This window comes from Serinus canaria, chromosome 17, assembly GCF_022539315.1.
Source record: "Serinus canaria isolate serCan28SL12 chromosome 17, serCan2020, whole genome shotgun sequence".
In the NCBI taxonomy this organism is placed as follows: Eukaryota; Metazoa; Chordata; class Aves; order Passeriformes; family Fringillidae; genus Serinus; species Serinus canaria.
In genome coordinates this window covers 7,532,612-7,556,916 of record NC_066330.1, presented here as the reverse complement: position 1 = coordinate 7,556,916, position 24,305 = coordinate 7,532,612, and the positions used below count along the sequence as shown (strand labels likewise).

At 49.4% G+C, this 24,305-nt stretch overlaps 1 protein-coding gene across 1 annotated transcript in view; it reads right to left on the bottom strand.

Annotated features, from left to right (window-relative positions):
• Positions 1-24,305, bottom strand: part of ASTN2 (astrotactin 2) — a 299,849-nt gene that overhangs the window by 191,464 nt on the left and 84,080 nt on the right. Inside the window, exons 6-7 of the mRNA XM_030231263.2 lie at positions 17,256-17,402; positions 4,159-4,326 (exon numbers count right to left, since the gene is read on the bottom strand). Of these exons, the coding sequence (XP_030087123.1) occupies positions 4,159-4,326; positions 17,256-17,402 (315 nt within the window). The remainder of the gene's footprint in view (positions 1-4,158; positions 4,327-17,255; positions 17,403-24,305) is intronic.

The window sequence follows — 24,305 nt, the reverse complement described above, 5'->3', positions numbered from 1 at the left end:
AGCAAACAAACATTACTTGATGTGCACAGAACCTGCATGGTATTAAACTGAACTACAGGAAGGGGTGGCTGTTTCCATAAACACAAACACACCCTCACCAAGGTTGGTCATCTCCTGATTTACATGCTCAGCTCTGCAACCTCCAAATCCCCTTAACAGGTTGCCCTTAAAAAAATAGCTCTGTGTAAAATGACTTTCATCTGCCTCCTGCCACAACACACCCCTGTCCTACCCAGACAGCAGTACCATCTGTGGCTCTGGTGACAAACTGGCCTATTTGGGTGATGATGGAAACCTTTTTTTTTTTTTATCTCCTCCTGCCAATTTCCAGAAAAGAACCTTTGCTACTACATTTCATCTGGTTCTTTCAAGCTCGTGCTTTGGGGAGGGGGGCTACCAATTGTGGATGCAATGAGAGAATTTTGATGAAGAAAAGCCTGATTTATAGATGGGGAAAAGAAAAAAAAATTCTACACATTTGCACCTGCTAATCAAGGTAGCTATCCATCTCATTTATGCCACTGCTCCAGCAAGTCTGACAGCACAAAATCAGAGGCTGTTTCTTCCAGCATTTGGCCCTGAGGGACTGATTCTCCAGCAGGTCTCTTCAGCAATGCCCACAGAATGTGCAAGTGAATTGGTTTTGTGCATACAAAGCAGGTAATTGTGCTCACAAATCAGGATTTGCATATGCTGCTGGAAAGGGATGCTCTCATGGAGGCTGGTGAGGGAGGCCAGCGAGGCAGCAAGCACTCCTGGATTTTACCCAGGGGTATCCCAGAGCGTGGCACGAGCAGCAGCACCAGCAGTGCTCCCACATCTCTTCAAAATATGGAGAGTGAGGAGAGCTGACAGCCAGTCCCACAAGACAACAAACCTGCCCTGTTCTGGTCTCAAACAGCTCAGGCAGCACCTGCCAGGAGGATGGGGGATTTTGGCTGAACATCTCCAGCCAAGGAGCACATCCTGCCCCAGAGACGTCCCTGTCCCATCTGATGTGGCAGCTGGACATGGTCCCCATGTCACATCTCAGCAGCATCCATTTGTCTCTGCATCTGCAGCCAGACCAACCAGCTTGGCTGTTTCCGAGGCAGGAGGGATGAGGGAGGTGACATTTTGCTCATGTGCAGATGTCACTGCTCCCTCTGAAGTGCTCTGATGAGCTGGGGCTTCACAACACAGGTTTCAAATTTGTCAGGGGGGCAGCAATCATTTAATTACAGAGTGAGTCACATGACAGAGACGCAAGGGAAGGCAAATTAAGGTCAGGCAACAAAGTGGATTTTGGCATTTCCAGTGCTTCAGAGCCTCTGTTTTCACTGGGAATTATTCTCCACACTGAAGGAGTACTGAGTGTCCAGGGTCACAAGTCAATACATTGTGCAGACAAATCCCACCCCAAACTCCAACCCAAAGAGTGTGCTGGGAGAGGTAAGAGGGGTCATCACCAGAGAGAGCACGTGTGACCTGGGATTATCTGTCCAAAGGTGTTTGAGGAGCCCATGGCACTGCCACCAAGGATAGGTCCTGCCCACAGAGGTCTGTCCACAGCCAAGGGAGCTTGGGACAAGGCTGGATCCACACTGCCATGGGTATGGCTGAAGGCAGATTAGCCATAAATGTGCTGGAGGACTTCAATGCTGGCTCTACTCTTCACAGGGGCAACTTTGAAGGCTTTCAGCCTCCAGAGAGGACAAACTTCAGTCCATCATTCTCATGGATGCTCTGTCCAGCCTGAGAAGGCAGAGGACAGGGGAATCCCTGGCACCCATCGCTTGGGATGCTCACAGAGAGGATAAAATCCCTGACCTGAAAAGGTTGAAATCCAGACAGGATTTATGTGCTGCTATAAAACCACAGGCCTCCCTCTCTCATGGTGATAAAAATAAATCACCCTTAAAAATAGAACGACATTAATAAAAATAAATCTGAAAGCACATGCAGTGTACCATGGGGTTACAGTCTGCCTCAGCCTGGTGGGGAAACTTCTCCCCAGTTAAAGGCTGGTCAATGGTGAGGAACAGACATGGTGCACAGGGTTATGTCCTGGGGTACAGGGTCAAGCAGGTACTTTCAAAGGCCTAATTTCAGTTCTTGTGAAGTTTGGGCCTCTTAAAAGAGTCTTAGATTTAGGCTATGAAGGTCAGCAGCCCCATCAGCCAGTCCTGCTCGATCCATGAGGATCCAGCTGGCAGAAACAGGAGAAAAGTTCTGGTTTATTCAAGTGCACACTACCAGATTGGAGAGAGGGGGAAGAAGCCCATGGACAGATTTCGGGAGAGGGATCTGAAGGCTGAGATGCAGGCTGCTCTGTCCTCACCATGGGCAGGCAGGGACCATGGGCACCAGGGCTGGGAATGCAGAGCAGCTGCCCAGGTTCAGCTCCAGCACAACTCCCGGGATAATGAGCATCTCTTCCTTCCCTGCAAACTAGATCTGACACATCCTGCTCAAGCGTGGGGCATCCAGCAGGAGTGACAAGCTGCTCTGGAGCCGGGGTCACAGCAGGAGCAGCAGCTGGCTGGCATGGCAGAGCAGCAGCTCCTCACAACCGTGGCCACAGCAGGATCAGCCAGCCCTGCTCACTGCCAAGGATGGGGCTGGCCAGGGGAGGCACAGGGCTCTTCCAACAGGGCAGTTGTGGTCTGGCTCCACACGGTCTCCCCGTGGTTTCTGCTGGAGGCAGAGTTGTTTCTCTCCTCCTCTGAACCAGGGGACAGCTGAATGCATCTCCCCTCTCCCCCTGAGGTGGCTGCGTTTTGCCAATGCCTGAAACAAAAATCCTTTTGCTCTGTGACATCTGGATGAGAAGAGCCTCCTCCTGCACCACCTCCATCTGTCAGCGTGGCTGTTGGCACCTCCCAGCCCTCCTTGGGGCTTTAGGTGGTGCCCAGGGCTGTCTACACAGGGAATTCACGCAGCATCACCCTCCTGCTGCAGCCATGCCTGCCCTGCCAGTGCCTCCATGCAGACAAGCCTTGAGGAACAGGAATACTACAAAGAGAAGATTGTCTTGACCAGGAAAATTAGTTTGCAAGACCAGGTTCAGTATTTGTATCTCAACTGAGCAGGGAGGGATGAGAACAGGGTCACCCCCAGCATCCCATGAGGTGTTCATAACTCAGAAGGATTTCTTGTTCTAATCCATGTATTAATGACAGTCAGGGGCTTTGGGAGGCTGAGGAAAAGCTTTCTCCACATGAGCCATCCTTTAAACCCTCTGGCAGAACCAGACACCAACATACTTACCTGGAGGCATGAATCTCATACATGAGGTGAAGAAGCTCATGGCTGAGGGGGAAGCAGCTCACAAGGAGAGCTGGGACTAAGCTGGGATGACACCCCTATCCAAGGAGATGGGGTTTGGGTGCTCTTCATCACTCAGCAAGCCAGGACCACCAGGGACACTTGTCTCCACGCTGCCAAGAAGGCATCCAGCCCGAGGCTGATGAGCCACTGGTGAGTCACAGCACAAAAACCCAGCACAGTCCCTGGGCCACCCTCTCATGCAAGGTCCTGTCCCCCTGTGTGGTTTGCTGTGTTCTCACTGCAGGCTGCAGCACTCCCATGTGACATCCACTAAAGACAGAGGGGAAGGTGGCACTTGTCCTTTGCCCAGCCCCACACCTGGGTCCCAGCAGGGCTGGCTGCTGCTCCACAGGCAGGCTCTGCACACCAGCAGAACTCTCACCTAGAGGTGAGGAAGGGTGGCAGAGTTCACAACTCCACCAGGAAGGGCTGGAGGACAGATCCAACATAGGAAACCACCAGGCAGGAGCAGGCACTAATGGGAATTGTGGTGCTCTGCAGTGAAAATGGCCAGAGAAGAAAAGGGATGGAGATGGGGTAAATCCATGAGTAGGTTTTCCAGACTGGACAGACGAACAACCCAGCTTAGAAGCAGATAAACTCCACGTGCCTGCAGCTGTCACACCAGAGAACTGGTAGATCCACCATTTCAAATCCCCATCTTGTGCCCATCTTCTTCACATTTTGCTGATCGGGGTCACCACTTTGTGACCCTGCTAGCACCTCTCAGCTCCCCATGCCTACCACCAGGCTAGAGCAGAGGTGAGCCATCAAAACACCCCGTGACAGACCTTCTCCCTCACATCTCTGAGCTTTCCAAGGTCTTCACTCTCCCCCAGCTTCCCTTACCTGTGTCTTGGTCACACAGCTGCTCACAGGCATCAGTAGTCCTCTGTCCACACAGGTCTCTCACCCAGGGGGACGTGGCATTGATCTGGTAGTACAGGGACAGCTTGGCTGGGTTAAGCCAGTCAGAGATGTCCAAGTAGCTCCCCTCACTCACAACGAAGCTGCTGCCTGTGGGAAATGGGGGGAAAAGTGTGTTAGGCAAGTGTGGAAATCTGAAAGAAAAACCCCAAATTGCATTTGGGCCCAACATCAGAGCACTGCACTCTTCAGGAGCTGCTGTGATGACAAGATCTGTAAAATAATAATGAGTTCACTGACAGCTGGTCCCAAAGAACTTCATTTGACCATTCCTCTCCAGAGCAATGTGCTCCAGCAAATGGACCATCAGCTTCTCTGCTCAGACACTTCCCTACCCTTGCACTACTGGGATTTGATTCCCAGGTCTCTGCAGAAATGAGGACCAGTGTAATTATTCTGATCTGTAATCAGAGCACCACTGCCCAGCTCAGGGAGGAGCTGTCCTGGAGGCACCTGGAGCTCAGGGCAGCAGCAGCAGGGCCTGTTCACCTTTTGTTGAAGAGTGGATTGGCCCAACACACAACTTCTTGTGTGAGTTATACCAGACTCTCCCCACCCTCTCCCTCCTCTGAGTTAGAAGTGAATTCCTGCCAAAAATATTTTCTTACAAAATCTTATGCTTCTTTATTTTGCGAAATGTATTTTTCCCCACTGGCATCTGGGAATATGCATCATCTAATTAGCCAAATAGATTTTCAGTTCAGCCCAATCATTTCCTTATCTAACATCTGAGGCCCAGCATCGCTTGGGGGATTTTGCAGGCACAGAGGTCCTCATTAACTCTGATCTTCAATTACATTGATTATAAGACTGCCTCCATAACAGTGCTGCACAGATCAGAGAGGAGCCAAAAAACCTCTGCCATTAAGTGGTGTTTTGCAAAACTTACCATGGTAAAAGCCTCTAAAATGAGGGGAGAAGAAACCTGCAAGGAGGAGTGGGCAAAGGGAGCTGCCAGGTAGTGCAGGAGCCCACAGCCACCTTTCTGCTAAGTCTGAGGACTTGCAACGTGGGCAAAATTTGCAACCACTATTTGAAGACTGAAATTCTTCTCAGAGATTACCCAGGGACAGCAAGTCTACAGATCCAGGGCCCATTGTCATGAAACTGTAAGGCTTATGGCTCTTAGTAAAGGACTAGGACACCATTCTTTGAAGCACCAACTGACTTTGATGAAAGCCAAAAGATTCAAAAAGCAGGACAATAAGCCTGCAGCAGCAGCCACCCCACGTGAACCTGCTCGAACACAAACTCTGGATCTCCTTTTGAAGAGGATCCCTGATGCTTAGCAAGAGGGAGCCCTCCTCATCCTCATCCTGCACCACATTAGCCATGCAAAGGATAAAACAAGCAGAGCCTCGAGTCAAGCATCCCAGTGAGTGACCTCATTTCCAGGCATCCCAAGATCTCAGCACCATCCAAATCCAAGCCCTAATTTCCCATAAACTTAGGTCTTTGACACTCAGGGTGTTTATATACCATAAACATATTCACAGACACATGTCTACACTCAAAGCCAATGCAGGCTGCCAAGCTACTGACTGCTCAAGCAAATGAGAATTAGACATCAGAACCCAGCAGCTCTGGAGACACAGCAAGGCAGGAGCTGCCCCACCAGTGCTGCAGGATACATCTCAATCAGACACAAGGCAGCAGTAAATCACTGGGTAAACCCCTCAGCACCACTGCCAAGCAGAGAAACACTGAGCACAAACAAATTTTTTTAGAGGCACGTGGTTTTATCTCTAATTATTCTTTTCAATGAATTTTTAAAGATAGCCTTACATACCAATAGCAACAATTGCTGGGTTTTTTTTCCCAAACAGAAATGCATCATGCACCCTTTGGGAGTGTTTACTATTTACATGTAGGTGTCTAAGTAGTAACCTGTCAGTTTTGTTTTCCTCCTGATTTCTGCAGCTCCCTAATAAAGAGCTAGGCTTGGGAAGCACGTATGGTTCTTTTGAGACTCAGCTACAGACAACTCCCTCTGCACCCAAGGACTGAAGAGCAAAACCAGCAGCTCTTGATTAAATCCCTACTTAATGAACCCCACTCCTGGTGACAATACAGCTTGGAAGTCACAGAAGTAAACCCAACACAAACCAGGCACATCACTTGTACTCCGAGGGATGAAGTGGCTGGAGCTGGCAGAGGATCCTGGCCCAGGACCTGCTGCACCATGGGCAGGTGGGTGGTGGAGGGGTGACCTCTGGAGCTCCCCAACATGCAATCATTCAGGTGGAAAAGACCTCTCAGATCACCAAATCCCACTGTTCCCCTGCCAAGGCAACCACATCCACACACCTTTTAAATCCCTCAGGAACGGGGACTCCATCACTGCCCTGGGCAGCTCTGCCAGGGCTGGACAACCCTTTACTCTGAAGAAATTTTTCTTTATATCCAACATAAATATTCCCTGGGAGAAGAGGCCAAACCCTGCCTGGTTCTACCATCCTGACAGGGAATTGTAGAGAGTGAGAAGATTCCCCCCAAGCCTCCTTTTCTCCTGCTCCCTCGGCTGCTCCTCATCAGACTTGTGATCCAGCCCCTTCCCTGACTCCAGGTATTTTGAAGATTAATTACTTATTTTGATTTTAGTAAGTCTGATTGAGAAATCATCCTCATTATCAGGTTTTTATGGGGGTTTGTTTGTTTGTTTGTTTGTTTGAAAAGTTGCAGTGAAAACATTTCAATCCAAACTTCCTGATTCAGGCTCAGTGTAAAATGGAAGTTTTTCTACCTCAGTCTGGGAAAAAAATGAAACCCAGGGAAATTAAAGGTTTTAGTTTCCTTCCTCCTTTCCCTCTTTCCTCCCTTTTCTTCCTTAGGGGAGGGAGGGAACAACTTCTAGCAAGGGAACTTCTCACATCTCTGAAGCTGAGTGTGTGGCAAGATTTTGAGAGACATTCACAGACACCCTCATCACCTTCGCTCCCACTGAAAACACAAACAAACAAACACCCCAACCTTGATCCCTTTATAGCTTGCCTGTGAAATAAATAACAGGAAAAGGCACTCTACAAATATTTTGAAAGCCAAAATTCTGATGATTTCAAAGCCTTTTCACAAAATTTTTCTTTTACTTTCAAAGAATCCACACATAGAAAACAGTTTTTCAAAAGTCACCATCATGTACATATCAAAACCACCTTGAAAAGCTCAGAAAGGGCAGGTTGAGGAACAAATCCTTTCAGAAACTACCAAGAACAAACATTTTTTCCAGGCAAGAACTGTTTCAAACACCTTCAGCTTGCTGGGAACATCAGCTGGATTTGTTTTCCATAACTGCAGTCTCTGGATGGAGGGAAGGGGAGTGATGGGGAACTTGAGTGGGGTAGAACCCACTACAAACCAGCCTCCTAAAACCTTCCACGAGGACCTCAGACCCTACTAAATCACCCCCACACCCAGTCTGAAGCAGCCCTTCAGCTGCAGTCCCCAGAGCAGGTCCCAGCACAGACACTCTGATGACACCTGGGGGGGGTGCTGTCCTCACTGCCAACCTCCCAGGTGTCCTCCTTGACACAAATTTCAAGCTTCCCACTCAAAGTCTTGCTGAAATCTTCCTCGAATGGAGATGTTTAGGTCTCAGGGTAAAGCAGCCATCAACCAACCAAGTGAAGACAGAAACAGAATGACAACTCTGCACCCACCACCTCCTCCCAGGAACCCCAGACCTGTGGCATTCACATTCTCTGGAAAAATCCCTTTGCCCAGGGTTTTTCTCCTGGGAAGCTGAGAAGCCTCAGAGAAAAAGAAAACAATTCTGATCTCATTTGCTTCTCCTGTGCTGTGCTCATGTGGAATGTGTTTGGAGATTGTTCACCCACAGGGGATTGTTCCATTGCATTCTGCTGGGAGTTGTTTGCACTCTTTGGCCAACCAGGGCCAGGCTGGGTCAGGGCTCTGGAGAGAGTCAGGAGTTTTCATTATTATCTTTTAGCATTCTGTCAGTATCCTTTCTGTATTCTTTAGTATAGTTTATTATAGCATTCATGGAGTCAGATCCATCATTCCTGCCTTCGTTGGGGCAGCAAATACAATACCCCATACCAGGACATGTCCCTCAAATGCTGCTGGAATTATGAGCCAGCCAATGCCCTGGAGCAGTGTGGAGAACACCAGGACACAGCTCCAACCCCCTCCCAGCTCCACAAGGTCCAGCAGCCCCGCAGGAAATCGAGTTGTTTGGGTTTGTGTGTGTGTGTTTTCCACTCCCCCCATTGCCTCCCCAGCTCTGATCAAAGCTGGGTGAGTTAAGGCAGTGTCAGAAGTTCATGTCTCTCATGCTGGGGTCTCCTTCAAAGTTCAGTGGAATTGCTTAAGCCCTGACAAAAGAGGCTTGAAGTTTTGACATTTCAAAAATCATTTTCAAGAACACAACAGGATAAAACAGCTCAGAAGAGATATCTAACAAGGGAAAAGAACAAAGCACCCAAAAGGCAGCTGAAAGGGTTTGGCTTTTCCTTTTTCTTTCTTTTCAAGGCAAAAGATCAAAATATAATTTTTTTTGAAGAATATCTATTTATTCCTCCCTCTGCTCTTTTTTGTCATCTTTGGTCCATTCACTGTTTCTTGGCCAACAAAACTCTTTTTCATCTAAAATTAGTATTTTGTGTTGGGAAGCAATGGGAGGTCATACTATAGGTTGCTATTAATGTATCCAGCCCTATGCTATCATACAGTTCTAATCCTGTTACAGATAGTTTTTATAAACACTAGAGGAAAGATGATCCCTCTGGCTTCATTCTGTAGGTACAAAGAATAACCCTGTGTGATTTCTTCAGAGACCTCTTTTTTCCCCTTGTTAAACTTGAAAGAACATTGCCCAAAGAGACAACTCCTCCCCTATCAGCTCTTCCCCTTGATCAGTTCTCCCTCTCCTGTCCTGGGCCCAGGCCATCAAAACTTCTGCTTCTTAAATTTCTCCCAGAAAATGCCAAAGAACCAGACAGACTTTGGATGCCCAGGACACACATGGACTGACTTAAGCAAGGAAATGTGTCTTGGGGCAGGACAGCAGCCAGAGACAAACACGGTGCTCAGCTTCACCAGCCCTCTCCAGCCCAGCACAAAACCAGGTGATTTGGGAATAATTTAAATAGTTTTAAGTCAAACTCTAAGTTCTGTAGTCTAGTTAGAATCCAGGGACAGCATTACACCAGGTTAAAATCCAAGACAACTCTCTTTACTTTTTTTTTTTTTTTTAACTATTTCTCTCTTGGAACAAGGGGAAGTTCTTAAACAGAAAGTTACAACAGAAAGATTAGAAAACAGCACAAGCCTATAGACACATCTTTAATTCAGTCCTCCCTCAACTGAAGCATTCACAATTTATATCTCACAGTGCTTGACTCCAGGGTGTATTTTCAGCACATGAACTGCACCCATGGGCTCTCACCTGCCCAGCCCAATGATGATCAGACCTGGAGACCTCCATCCTCTTGAAACACCATTAATCCTGCCAGAGCTTTTCCACCCTGGCAAAGCAGCAGTCAATTAGCAGTACATGTCTGTGTGCAATTACAGCTCAAAGTGGCACCACCTTTCCTGTGGGAGGAGCAGGGTTACAATTTAAGTGTTAAATTGCACTTCCTTGATCGTTCTGACAGACTCTTTCTTTGGGTTTTCGTGTCAGTCACTCTTGATTTCTCCAGGGCTGAGCTCCTGACAAACAACAAATGTATTTATAAGGCAGGTGATGGCTCAGCCAACTTCTACTAAACTTAAGCAAGAAGGAATCTGCCCACCCTGCCTTGTGGTCAAGCTTGTGCTGCCATGAGACCTCCCATGGCAGCTTTAGACAAAGTAATTGTGGAGGTGTTGGTAGAGCACATCTCTGTCCTCAGAAGCCATCCAGGCCAGCAGTGGCTGAGTCAGAAATGAGACTCCTGGAAAAAAAAACCTTCTCCTTAATGCTCTGCATCTCCCAGCTCCCACGCTGCAGCCCGGGGCTCTCTAACAGTGATGCTCTCCAGATATCAGAAAAGGGTTCAGGGAAATCCAGCCTAAATCTAATCACATCACAAAGCACAGAGGAGCAGTGATAAGCTTGTTGTATGAATGCAGAATTCAATGCTTGCATCTCCAGCTATGGCAGGGAGAGCAGGTTAGCTGGTCAAAGATGTGCCATCCCTCCAAAACCAGAGGGTAAATGGTGTTGGTAAAGCTCAGCAGGTGCCAGGAGGTGCCCACCCTGTGGGGAGGGGGCATCTCTCAGGATGCATCACGTCCCAGCTCTGAAACAGCTCCTGCTGGCACCATCCAAATGCCAATGCCAATCCAATGCCAATCCAATGCCAATCCAATGCCAATCCTGCAGAGGAGAAGGAAAAACATTTGGCTTCCCTTGCAAATGGAGCTGCCCCAGGAGCTGGGAATGCCTCTGGCAGGCACAGGGCTGGGGAGCTGGGCAGCAGCTGAGCAGGTTCACAAGCCTGTCAAAGCCACGATAAAAACATGATGTACTTCAGCCTCCAGAACCTTATTAGTTCTTCATGCAAAGAGCGTTCATGCTGTAAAACCGTCTTGGAATCCCTTTGATCCACACTGATACAGTTCATAAATTGATGTTAATATTTAGAGTTCATGTCTGGTAACACTGCAGCCATTTGCTCACATTTTCTTGCCAGGCAAGCAGACACGGGAGCGGGAGTGAGCTGTAACACAGGCACGGAGGTGACCCTGGTGATTATGAGCTGCTGAAATAAAATGCAATTTGTAAAGCTGCCCCCAAACACAGCCACCTTACAAGAAATACACAGGGCCTGGAGCAGCCAGACGTGACACTGAGTCTGCAAGAAAGTGTTGCTTCTCTCAGAGTCCTGACCCAGGTCTCTAGAGAGCAAAAACCCTGGGAGGAGAAAACAGCACAAGAAAAAAAATTATTTGAAACCAATTCCTTCTACTGATTTCAGAGGGGACTTATGGGTCTGGGAACAGCTGGTAAACATGGGAGACCCCAAATTCAGAATCTTTCTGAAAGCCTGAAAAGACCACAGCATCACAGAATGCTTTGGGTTGGAAGGGACCTTACAGAGCATCTTGTTCCACCCCTTTCCCACAGGCAGGGACAACCTCCACTGGACCAGATTGCTCAGAGCTCCACCCCTTCTGACCTGAGATAGCTTTCAGACCAGATCTCTTTCTCCATCCTGGTACAAACCTGGGGAGCTTCACCTGAAAATCAGAGTGTCTCCTTCCTGCCAAAGGGGATGGGGACACAGCCAGTCCCCCACCTCCTGTGGCTCATCTCTGTGTGACCACATGTGCAGCACATCCTGAGTGCCCTAAGGGCACGAGGCAATGCTTGGTCACCTCCAAGAGCTGCAGAAGACTGAGCAGGAAATGTCAAAAACAAACAGTTTAAACCAACACATTTAATTAAAACCTAAATGAGAAGTTGTTGTGAGTCCCAACAATTGCAGTCTGCAGAGCAGTCTTCAGGGAAAATGAACACAGGCTGCTAATAGCAGCATCCAATTCACCAGCATCTTGGAGGAAACAGTGGTGGGGGAAGGTAGGAAATAATCTGCAGATGAAACAATTACTGATCAGCTGCGTGGCAAGGACAGCACGGCATCCTTCAGGCAGGCAGACGCAGATGCACGGAGATTAAAAGAATAAACAAAAAGAAGCTCCCTCCACCTCTGCCATCTTGTCAGATGCTCCAACCCAAAACACGGTCTTGAGTAGAAATTCCACTTCAGCTGGCCTCTTGGCTCTGCAAGGGGGGACCTGGGTTTGCTCTCAGGACAGCGTTCAGCTGGGAGAGGAATCCACACTTGCAGGAGGGACAGAGCCAACGTATGGGCAGCTCGTCAGGGTGGGGACACTGCCCACACTGAGCTCTGATCCCACAGAGGATCCCTGCCTGCCCACACTGAGCTCTGATCCCACAGAGGATCCCTGCCTGCCCACACTGAGCTCTGTGCTCCCCTCTACACCCATCCCACAGGCCAATGAGGTACAGAGGGATCACCAAAACTTCCGTGGCACACATCTCAGAAGAGGAGGGAAGAAGGCTGTGAATGCCCTGAAATGTCTTTGACAAAAACCTGCTTTATGCCCTTTGCTTTATTTCCCCTTATAAAACAAAGCCCTACAAGCCCCTCACTAAACACAGCTCTTGCTTCCCTCTGCACCACTGGAGGATCTCACCCACCTCTCCCACTAAAGTACAAACATCCACCCACACCGTATATAACCTCTCACAGGCTGTAAAAATGGGAAGCTTTAATTGATACTATATTTCATACTGTTGTGCAGCAAGGACGTACTCCAGGCTGAGCCCTCCAGAGTATCTTTCTCCACCCTGCCTTCCCTGCAAGCCATTCCCATTGCTCCAGCTCTACTTTTTTGAATTATTACTTACAAGAAAAAAACAAAACCAAAAAAACAACTATTGAATGTAGAGCTGAGTGGCTCCCATATTCATAAGAGGTTTTATGACTCAGATGGAGGGACTCTCTTTCCTTTCTTCCCCCCTTTGACATAGCTAAAGGGTCCTCTAAATAATGCCTTGCATTTCCATATCCTCATAAAAGCCACTACGGTTCTTTCCATAAATCTGAGCCACCTCTGAAATCAGAACAATTCCTCCTTCTCAGCACGGGCAGAGGCTGCCTCGAAACACAAACCCTGGAGCAGCAGAAGGGAGGAGAGGATGCTCCAAGCTCTGTGTTCGAAGAGAGAGGATTTAAAGGCACCAACTCGTTTTTGGGAAGCAGGAGGTCCCAGCCCTCCCCACCAACCATGCCAGCTCCTGCCAGGCTCTCCTTGATCCAGCTGCTCCATGAAGTGAAGGCACAGCAGCTGTGCAAACCAGGCAATAACTGCTCAGCGGGGAGCGAGGCAGGGGCACCCCATCAAATGAACAAAAGGAAGAAAACAAACCGAGGGAGAAATAAGGGCAATAGAGACAGGCTGGTTATTATAGAACTGCTGCTTGGAATATGTCCTCCCAGCTTGGCTGCCAGTTGGCTTCTGGTCCCAGTCCTTCCCCTCCCCTTTCCCACCCTGCCACTCCAGCAGGCTCTGGAGCTGCTTTTCTAACGCCATTCTTGCTGCAGCAGGAAAAGCTGTTCTTCTCCAAAGCTGGAGACATTTGGGGAGGCTTCCCCCCTCTTTCTTTTCTTGGCTCTGGCTGCTGGCACGCCAGAACTGGCTGGCATCTATTTAAAGTTTCCTTCAAAGCCGAGTTCTCATCGTCTAGGAGAGTGATTTCTTTCAGCCTGTGCCTTTGTTTGGCTTCTCCTGCAGAGGTGCCGGTAGCAGCTCCGCTTTCAGATTTTCCTTGGCTCCTGGTGCCTATTGAAATTCCACATTTCAAAAGGGAATGAGAGGGCACCGCTCCCTCGAATGGGAACATCTCCTATGAATGCACCATGGCTGCCTTCTCTCAGAGCCTGCCTTATCATCCTGTGCAGCACCAAAGGGAACAGCTTCGGGAACCAGATGATTTCAGCGCGCGGCGACACCCGCTAGACGCGGTTCCACTGTCGGGTGCCACACCAGAATCTGCTTCAAGACTGATCAAAGCTCCCAGACTCTGCCAGGCCAAACACGTCAGCTCTGTTGTCACCTCGATGCCACAGGGATGCTGATGCCAACCCCCTTCAGCACCCTGTAAAAAGCAGATTTAATCCCCCACGGGAGATCTCCAGGGAGGAGCAGGTCCCCTCTTCTCAATCAGCATCAAACTGCAGGTGCTGAGCCTTGGCAAACACATCCCCACACTTTTCCTGGGTATCATTGAAATTTCCCAACCCAGCTCAGCTCTGTGATGTCTTTAAATGCTTTGTAATATTTTGCTGCCAGTTGGGTGGCGCCTTGGGATTTCTTGTTATTCAAAAAGAAGGGACAACTTTAAGAGCTTTTTCTCTTCCCAAGCAAGAGACTGTCATTGCATAAAATGCTGAGATTTCAGGGAAAGTGATAGCCACTGCAAAATGTCTTGGCTGCTTCTATGTGAAGAATTTGACTGTTTCTCATAAAAAATATTTAAAAAGTTTTTGCAGTTTGTAATTATATTTTACAGTTTCATTACAAAGCTCATTTTAATTCTTCTCCAAACCGTTGTTACCAGTCCTCTTGCCACTTTCTCTTCAGAAAAGTCATTAAGTCGGGACTGGAGATCATCCCATTTCCCCCAGTTTCAAGGATATTAATCTGCTTTATTGGTATTTCATTGTCATTTCCATTCGAGTGTTCCCTGCATTTGCATAATTTGCATTGCCACCCCTTTCCTGGTGACAAGCACAGGTTCAGCTTTCCACTTTCATTCTACAGAGTCTCTTTGCATTTTGTTTATTTTCTTTTTCACTGTCTTCCCTGGGCCAGAACCACAAGCTGGAAGCAGGATGATGAGGTCCTGTCTCCACCCCTGCCTTCCTGGCTGACAGTCAGCAAGCACCAGAATCAGTGTGAGCTCCCAGTCCCAGTGCTGAACTGGCCAGTGCCCATCCCAAAGGGACACAAGTTAGCACTGGAGCAACCTCATGCCCCAAATGCAGGAGTTTCTGCTCTCCAGCTACTTGGAACCATCTGTGAAGATTTCAAAAATTCATCTGTGGCTTGGACAATCAATAAAACCAAGGTGTAGACAAGTCCCTTGCTTCAAATCCTTAAATCACAGAATGGTTTAGCTTGGAAGGGACTTTAAACATCCTCTTGTTCCAAGCCCCTGTCATGGGCAGGAACACCTTCCACCAGACCAGGTTGCTCAGAGCTCCATCCAAACTGGCCTTGAACACTTCCAGGGACGTGGCATCCACATGATGCTCTCCTCCTCTTCCCTACAAGGGCCAAGCTGTGACCCCTGGGCTATCCCAGCTACCCAGAGACCACTCTTCCCAGGGCTAGTCCCACTTCAAACACACTGGTGACTCCTGTTCTGCCATGGAGTCATGAGTTCAACCCCTCTCCACTGGTCCCTGCAGCTCTCATGCCACTGTGTGTCTTTAACCATCTCCCCCTCCCTACAATAACAATCCCCCTGTGCTGCCCTCCACTCCAAAGCCCCAAAGCAGGGGGCTGTCCCAGAGCTGGCTGCACCAGGACACCCCAGCAGCTGGTGATGCACTGGCTGCATGCAGCATGTTTCTGGCAGAGAGAAAGTGCCCCCTCTGCCCCAAGCAGTGAGACGAGTGCAGGAGCTGAGGAATTGGAACCGACTGAATAATGGGTCCTGTCTGCTGGAAGAAAATGAAATTTGCCCTCATGTTACTGAAAACTTGCACTCGACGCTCACTGCACATTATAAAGAAAAGGTCAGTGAAACACAACAAATGCAAGGAGCCCAGTTGGAGAAAGCAATAAATAGTGACAGCAGCACTTGTCTAATTTATCAAAGCATCTGTGCCTTTGCTCAAACCCCAGAAATTTCCCTCCATGCTGCTGCAAGGGCTGGGATGAGCAGCTCTGCTGCTGCAGGACAAAACAGCTCTGCTGCTGCCTGTCTGTGCAGCTCCCAGGGCTCCTCAACAAGTTTGGAGGAGAACAGAAATATCCATCAGACACAATTAGCACCAATGATAACAACGATAATATTAATTGACATGATTGAGATTTTGGCCTCAGGCTTGCAGATGTACTTGTGGAAAGGGAGATCCCTGCAGTCAAACACAGCTGGGGCATTCCTAAAGAGAGGAATCTCCATGTCCCAAACATGGGATTCCCACACCCAGAGGGGCAGCAGGAGGGTGTGGCAGCAGCTCTCTGGTCACAGAGAGCAACAGGCACAACTTTCCCAGGCATTGAGCTGGGGAAGGCTGTGAGAAGATCAGAGAGAAGAATGATAAACAATTCTTATCTTCATTTGCTGCACCTGTCATTGTGAACATGTGGAGTGTGTTATGGAGTTTTGTTTACCAAGGGGTGGTTTCTTAATTAACCAATGGTGATAGTGTTTGGATGGATTGACCAATATGGTCTGACTGTATCAAACTGTCTGTAAAGGCAATGTATTGTATTTGCAGGGTGCCCTAATTTCCATTAGGAAATTCCTAATGGAATTTCCAATGAAATTCCTTCATTGGAATTAGGGCACCCTAATTCATTGGAATTAGGGTGCCCTAATTCCAATGAAGGAATTCATCATTCCTTCCTTCATTGCCCTAATGAAGGAAGGAATGATGAACCTGACTCCATGTTCTCAGGAGGCTCATTTATTACTTTATGATACTATATTATATTAAAGAATACTATATTAAACTATACTAAAGAATACAGAAATGATACTGACAGAATGCTAAAAATATAATAATGAAAACTCCTGACTCTTTCCAGAGCCCTGACCCAGCTTGGCCCTGATTGGCCAAAGAGTAAAAACAACTCACACAGAATGCAATGGAACAATCCCCTGTGGGTGAACAATCTCCAAACACATTCCACATCAGCACAGCACAGGAGAAGCAAATGAGATCAGAATTGTTTTCCTTTTCTCTGAGGCTTCTCAGCTTCCCAGGAGAAAAATCCTGGGTGAAGGGATTTTTCAGAGGATGTGAATGCCACAGTGATGAGTTTCTTAATAAGTATAGTATAATAAAGTGATGGATCAGCCTTCTGGAATCATGGAGTCAGTGCTAATTATGACCACAACAGGGATGCCATGCCACGACAGGAGGGTCTTTGTCACCGACATGGTTTATGAAAAATCCTTTACTTAGGAGTTTTTCATCTCCTGAGAGCTGACAGGCCTCGGGAAAGAACTGTAAACAATTCTTATCTGCTGCTGTGGAATGCCACGGGGGGATGTCTGTGACTGGCCCCGTCAAACTGTTTGCAATTAAGAGCCTATCACAGATCACCTGTCCGGCTGGTCTCGGCCTGAGATTACATTCCTATGCTATTCTTAGCTTAGCCTTCGTAGTGAAATCTTTCTCTTTATTCTTTTAGTATAGTTTTTATATCTTATATATCATATTATAATAAATCAAGCCTTCTGATACATGGAGTCAACTTTCTCGTTACTTCCCTCATCCTGGAACCCCAGAAAATGAAGCAACAGGTCTTACCATCAGCAATGAAGTGCTCGGGGACGTGGAGCGTCACCTTGACGGTCAGCGGGCAGGAGAGCTGCGAGCCGCACACCACGGCCAGCACGCAGGAGCTGACCGCGATCAGCGTCAGCGCCGTCTTGTTCACAGGGCTCTTCATGGAACCTGCAAGGCACACACAGCGGTGGGTGGGCAGCCAGAAGGGAAAGCCGTTGCCAGGGCTTTGTCAGCAGAGGCAGGGGAGAACCAGCACAAGGGAAGGCGGGCATGGAAAACAAGGATGGGAGCTCAGCAGGAGTCTGCACACCCCAGGGTTCCCATCACACCTTGTTTGGCACACGGCTTCATTTGGTTAGACGAGGGAGAAAAGCTGCTCAAAGCCATGAACAGACTCTCTCCCTGGGAACTTCTCCTCCCTGGAATATCTCATCACACCTGCTGTGCTCCTCTGCTGAAACCACCATCAATTCTTGTCAACACTGGCTGGCTTGGCAACCCACTGTGAAACCCTCGTGGGGCAGGACAGGGTTAGGATGGCTGAATCACCATCAGCAGCGGCTGGGTGGGACAGAATCCCCAAGATTCATAGGGAATGTGGAGAAGCTGTGCAACACAGAGAGACCTGGCTGGCCCAGAAGATTCAGCTGCTCTTATTGGATGCAGACTGGGAATGTCAGGTGTCCAAATGAGACCCTCTCTACTGATGGAGATGACCAAGAACTGTCCCAGACCACAAACAGGTCTCCACTGCCCAAGCAAGGTGTGCTTGGAGCCTTCATCCTTGAGGCATCTCTGATCCCCCTGGACCTGGGGGGTGTCCCACTGCTGCTCTGACTGCACTGCATCTCCCACGGCCCCCTCATCCAGGGCCTTGTGCCAGCACCCCGCTCTGCTCCAAGATAACAACAGACACCTCACAAGGTTCCTTCTCCAGGGCTTGGGATGTACCACTTGGAGAGTGTGTCCATGGCAAGGAGAGGGCACAGCCCAGCAATGAGCCCAGAGGCTGCAGAGCCCACTCTGGTGCAAGGTGAGATGACCCAGCTGCTGGCAGAGCTGAGCACAGCCCTGCTCAGGATTCAGGTGAGGACACCTCTTGATTTTTGGAAGCAGCCTCTCCCCACTTGCGCCCCAGCCCTTGTCGCCTCATCAGCAAAGTTAGATTTAAAAAGCATCTGTTTGAAAACTGAATTGGAAATGGATCCAAGTCAGGACTTGCACACTCTGTGATTTGCCTAAAGCTGCTGCTGGAGGTGCTGGGGCCAGGCCAGGGACCTCAGGCTCAGCACAACCTCTGTTTCCCAGGAAGGGCACTGAGCCCCACCACTGCATCCCCAGGTTGGAGCCTGCACAGGGGATGCTCCAACCTGGGTTTGTGGGACAGGAGAAGTGCCTGATCTGCTGGAAAATACCCCCATCACTGAGACCAACAGGAGCAAGTAAATTGATTATTTATGAAGCATCTTTCCTTATGCATGGATCATCTAAACAGCCATCCCACTCCTATTTCACAGCTTTACTGCCAATCCCCTGTGCCCCTCACCTTGCAATCCTCTTTTTTTTCTTTTCCAATCTTTATTCATATCATCAACATAAGTTAGCACTTCCATGGGAGGCAAAATCCTCCTCTTGCTGGGCATACTGTGCCTGCCACAACCCCTGCTTGGCTTGAAGCTATGACACAAATGCAAAAAAGTAAAAAAGAGGGAGGGGAAAAGGAAAAAAAAAGGCAAGGGAAAAAAGCCCCCATGAGGATAAGTGGACGAAATCAAATATACAATGGACCAGACAACGCTGGATTTCACCCTTATAAATCACCTTTCAATCCAGGGTCTTAAAGTGCTTTGCAAACATTAAATCATAAATCCCTTATGAGTGAGACAAGTATTATCCCCTTTTCACAAAGAGCCCAAATCCCAGGTATGATGGCAGCTTTCACCCAACTGCAGCCAGAGTGGAGCTGTAGGAATTAGGATTTCACATCCCCAGTGGTCCATGTGGCTTCTTCTCTCCCCATGACTCAGAGGAGAGCAGCACGGGGGCTTGAAACAGTAAAAATCCCTTTACAGTTCCAGGAGTTTGAGCTTGGCTGCTCAAGGAAAGGGAGAATTGCTCCAAGTCTCCTGTAACTCCCTTCCCTCCTGCACTCTCTCATTCCCATCACTGCTAATCACTGACCTCTAGAAGTGCCTGATGTTTGGTTTTGACCAACTGAACCAAAACAAGGGGGCTTCTGCTCGAGCTGAAATTGGGCTTCCAGCTCAGCTCTTTATTGTTCACAACCAGTTAGCTGCCAGGTTTCAAGGGAGACTGCTGGAAAAGCACTTAAGGAGAGGGACTGGGCTTTTGTTTTCCATCTCTTTCCCTGCTCTGCAGACCACTGATGCTCCAGCACTGCTGTGCTGCATTTAAACACCTATCTGGAGAAAATCAGCTTCATTCCAAGCCTTTAAAACCACAAGCAAATGTATTTTCAGCAAGGCCCTGCTAACCAAACCCACCTCAGCAGGTTCTCCAGGGCTTCACCCTGGTCTAGAGGTGAGACAAACTGAGCCCTTCCTTCTTCAGCCCAGGGAGGGGATCCAAGCCCAGCTCAGTAGCTCGGGCAGCCCCAAATAAACCCAATGCCACAAATGAGAGGTTGACCTAGCTAAGCCTGGGCTTTCCCTCCTCTCCTTGTCATCTCCAGGCCTTCAGGGAAGTGTGTAAAGACCAGATTTGAAACTCCAGGTGCACCAAACCAGCTGTATCAATGTCCCTTCCCAAGAGGAGGAAGCTGGGTGGGGAATACAAGACCTTTATGGATGGTTGAGAGCTCCAGCACTCCAACAGAAGTCCTGGTTTGGGTCTTCTGGGCTTCAAAAAGCCCAAGAGGAAGATGGTAACCAGGTATGGCTGAGACCAAACTCACTCCCCAGATCTCTCTCCCCTAATAAATGTTTCTTACATTAAGATGATCTCTCTATATCCTTAATCCAAGATGTTTCTGTAGTGTTCTGAGAGGTTGCAAGGAAGTGAGTGGATTTCCAAGTGCTCACCCAGGCAGTTTTGAAGGGAAAAACATGGACCATAAGGATTCCCAGGGAGTCTGCACCCAAGCAGTGAGCAGGGCACACCACCACGATGAAAAACAGGAATAAATTACTTCCATCCAGAGAGAAGTAACTTCTCCCCACAGCCCACAAAATCCAAGGAGAGAGAAGCAGAAAGCAAAAGCAATGCTCCATTGCTCCAAATGCTCCATGTCAGGGCAGAATCATACCTGCCATGCTCCCTGTTGGTGAACCAAGGGTGGCTTAATTAGACTGGAAAACAAGAGGAGTGTCCAGCACTGTGGTCAGAAGGACTCTGGCCACCACCACCTTCCCCACCCAGGATTCTTTTGTCTCCCCTCAAACCCCAGTGCAAATTATCCTACTGAGGATGTGAGCCCCTGCTCAGAAACCGCTTGCAAAGCACCACATTCTCCTGAAGATTCTGCACCTGCTGCAAGATGAAGATAAATTCAAATCCACTGGTGTAAACACTCAGCAAACAGCCCCTCCAAACGCACTGTGTCTCCTTTGAAATATCATTTCCTCGTGCATTTAATTACTCACTGCTTTGTACACTTTCCTTTGCCTGCCCAAAATAAAGGAGGGGGGGAAAAAGCCCAACCAAACTCTGGGCTCAATTCTTCTTAATATTGGCAGTACTGCCTAAATTTAGGGGGGGGAAAGAAAAAAAAAGGAAAAAAAAAGAGAAAAGGTGTGCTCAGAACATGTATAGATTTATGAGCAACAAAAATATCCCGTGTTCTCAGTAATATGCTGTTTCTAAATCAGGCTCATAAATACATGCTTGGGAGATTAGTCTATAAAAAAAAATAAACTTTAATTACCCCCTCTTTATCAGCACAGAGCCCGTGGTGTTAACCATATGTGGGTGTTAAACGCCAAGTGCTTTGCAATCTTCCCCACCCCCGGGAGACAATAGCATCACAGCATCACAGGGAACACTCCATGGCCACTCGGATATGGAAATGTATTCCCAGCTCCCAGGAAAACGGGGCTGGGGAGAACAGAGAGTGCTGGGGGTGCTTAGCAACCCCCGCTGAGCTGTGCTGCAGGCAGGGCACCCAGCTCGGGGACAGCAGCATCCCCTGGGGACAGCAGCATCCCTGGGGGACAGCAGCACCTCTGGGGACAGCAGCATCTCCTAGGGGACAGCAGCACCTCTGGGGACAGCAGCATCCTAGCACAGCATCCCCTGGGGACAGCAGCACCTCTGGGGGACACCAGCACCTCTAGGGGACAGCAGCATCCCTGGGGGACAGCAGCACCTCTGGGGACAGCAGCATCTCCTAGGGGACAGCAGCACCTCTGGGGACAGCAGCATCCCTGGGGGACAGCAGCATCCCTGGGGACAGCAGCATCCCTGGGGGACAGCAGCATCTCCTGGGGACAGCAGCACCTCTGGGAACAGCAGCATCCCTGGGGGACAGCAGCATCTCCTGGGGACAGCAGCATCCCTGGGGGAACAGCAGCATCCCTGGGGGACAGCAGCATCTCCTGGGGACAGCAGCACCTCTGGGAACAGCAGCATCCCCTGGGGACAGCAGCATCCCCTGGGGACAGCAGCACCTCTGGGGACAGCAGCATCCCCTGGGGACAGCAGCAGCCCCTGGGGACAGCAACACCTCTGGGGACAGCAGCATCCCCTGGGGACAGCCAGCCCAGCCCAGCTCGGGGACAGCAGCACCTCTGGGGACAGCAGCACCTCTGGGGACAGCAGCATCCCCTGGGGACAGCAGCACCTCTGGGGACAGCAGCATCCCTTGGGGACAGCCAGCCCAGCCCCGCCCAGCCCGGCTCAGCCCGGCCCAGCCCAGCCCAGCCCAGCCCAGCCCAGCCCATCTGGCACCCGGGATGCTCCCGGAGCCCGCCGGAGGAGGGCTCCTCGCTGCCGTGCCGGAGGAATCGGGCTCCTAATGATCCATCGTTCTGTTCAGGCAGAGGCTCATTAACAGGACAGAGCAGCGTTTCCAGGACAGCCTCACACACAGACACGTCCCGAGGTGTCCTGCGAGGGGCAGATCGTGTCCAATCAAGTCAAACGCCAATTAAGATGAGCAGTGGATGTTGGCAGGAGGTTCTGGACATGGAGCAGCCCTGCACGGGGAGGGAGCAGCGCTGCCTGTCTTCCCTCCTGCCCTGCAGCCTCCTCTTCCTCAGCAGGATGGTCCCTCTGGGGGATGGGATTGGCATTTGGGATGGGCAATTGGGATGGGATATTGGGACAGGATGGGAAATGGGATGGGATGGGAAATGGGATGGGATGGGAAATGGGATGGGAAATTGGGATGGGAAACTGGGATGGGATGGGGATGGCAGATCCTCCTTCCAGTCAGACACAGCTCTGCTGCACCATGACCCCACCATCCTTCATGCACTACCCAGCCCCAGAGCCCCTTCCTCCTAAAGGGGAGGGATGTGGATGCAATGAGCCCCCCATGCAGGGGCTGAGAGCACAGGCAGGTGTTTCATCACATACCATCTACACCACACCTGGTCCCAGCCTCTTCCTGAGGCATCTTCTCCACTGTAGTCCTGGACAAATCCCAGTGAAGGTGCTCACAGCTCCAGCCCAGATCTGGGTCAGAGCCTGGGCACTGGGCAGTCTCCAGCCTCACCCCAGAGTCAGCAGGATGTGGATCAGCCCTGAAGTGGTAGCTTTGCTTCCCCTGTGTTGGGAGAACCCTGAGGAGACCCTCCAAGGACACAGAGGGTGCACAGAGGAAGGGATGGGGGAAAGGAGGAGGAAAGGCAGCCACGTTGTGCAGCTGAAGGGTGAGATCAGTCGCTTCTGGATTTATAGAGGATTAGATCTTGCTGAGCACATGCTGAATCAGATTAATACTATTAACATTTATGAATTATCCTCTAGCAATTAGCTGAGACGTCCTCCAGCACGGCACAGGGAGCTGCAGAAAAGGCAGCCCTGGGCTGTGGGTCAGGGGGAGGAGGGTGCCAAGGGATGGCTTGGGCACTGTGGGGAGGCTGGGGTTGGGCTGCTGGACCCCAGAGCAAGGTCAGGGGCTCATTGACTGAACTCCCAGTGAGCCTTGTGCTCCCCCAGCAGCCTGAGCCTCGGCTCTTCAGGTGCTCCTGGAGTTATACAGCCTTATGTACTGAATAAATGTATTTGCTTCCTAATTATACAGCTGTTGGTGGTGCTCCCCCTTTGCTCTAAGGCATTGTGCTGCAGCTGGCAGGGAGACCTCAGCAGCAAATTCCAACCAGGAGGAGGAAGGGGGCAAAGGCAAAGCCTTGAAGGCTGGGCAAGGAATGAGCAGCTGAGGAGAGGGGGGAATACAGATGACCCAAGTGGCCCAGGCTGACATGCTGATCCACCAGCCCCACCAGCACCAGGGTCACCACGGGCAGATTCTCCTGCCCACACATCTTAAACCTTCTGGCACAGCAGTGGGGGGAAGAATTTGTGCAAACTCAATTTGCTCTCCTGGCACTGCTGTATTTTTTTTGCATTTCTCTGGGCAGGGACAATTAAAATCAATGAAGTCAGTTTTGCTTTCATGTTCCCAGTGCTGAATTGGTTGAGATAAAATCACATTAAAGAAACAGCTACATATTTAAAGGTAAATATTGCCTGCACTGGAATTTTCTTTCATGAAAATCAATGAAAGCACTTCTCCTGGAATTAAGGCCCGATCTTTTTTTGTTTTACACTCCAAATGAGTCCCAATTTTACAATGTACAAGCACAAAGGCAAATCTGAGTGGAAGGTTTCATTTTAAGGAGAAGGAAAAGCAATTTTCAATACAGTGTAGCAAAAACATTATTCCTACAGGAAAAAGGGGAAAAAAAAGTAATCATTATCTATGAAATAGTTTGTGTTGAGTCACAGCCCAGGGAGGATTGTGCTCAGCTAGTGGAGGGCTGGTCAGACAGATAAATTGATTTTAGAAACCAGGAGGAGAGCAGTGATAGAGGCCAGGGTGGCAGGGAGGGCTCAAGACTTGGCAGGAGATGTCCCAGGGGCTGGTGGCAAGAGAAGTCCAAGGACTCA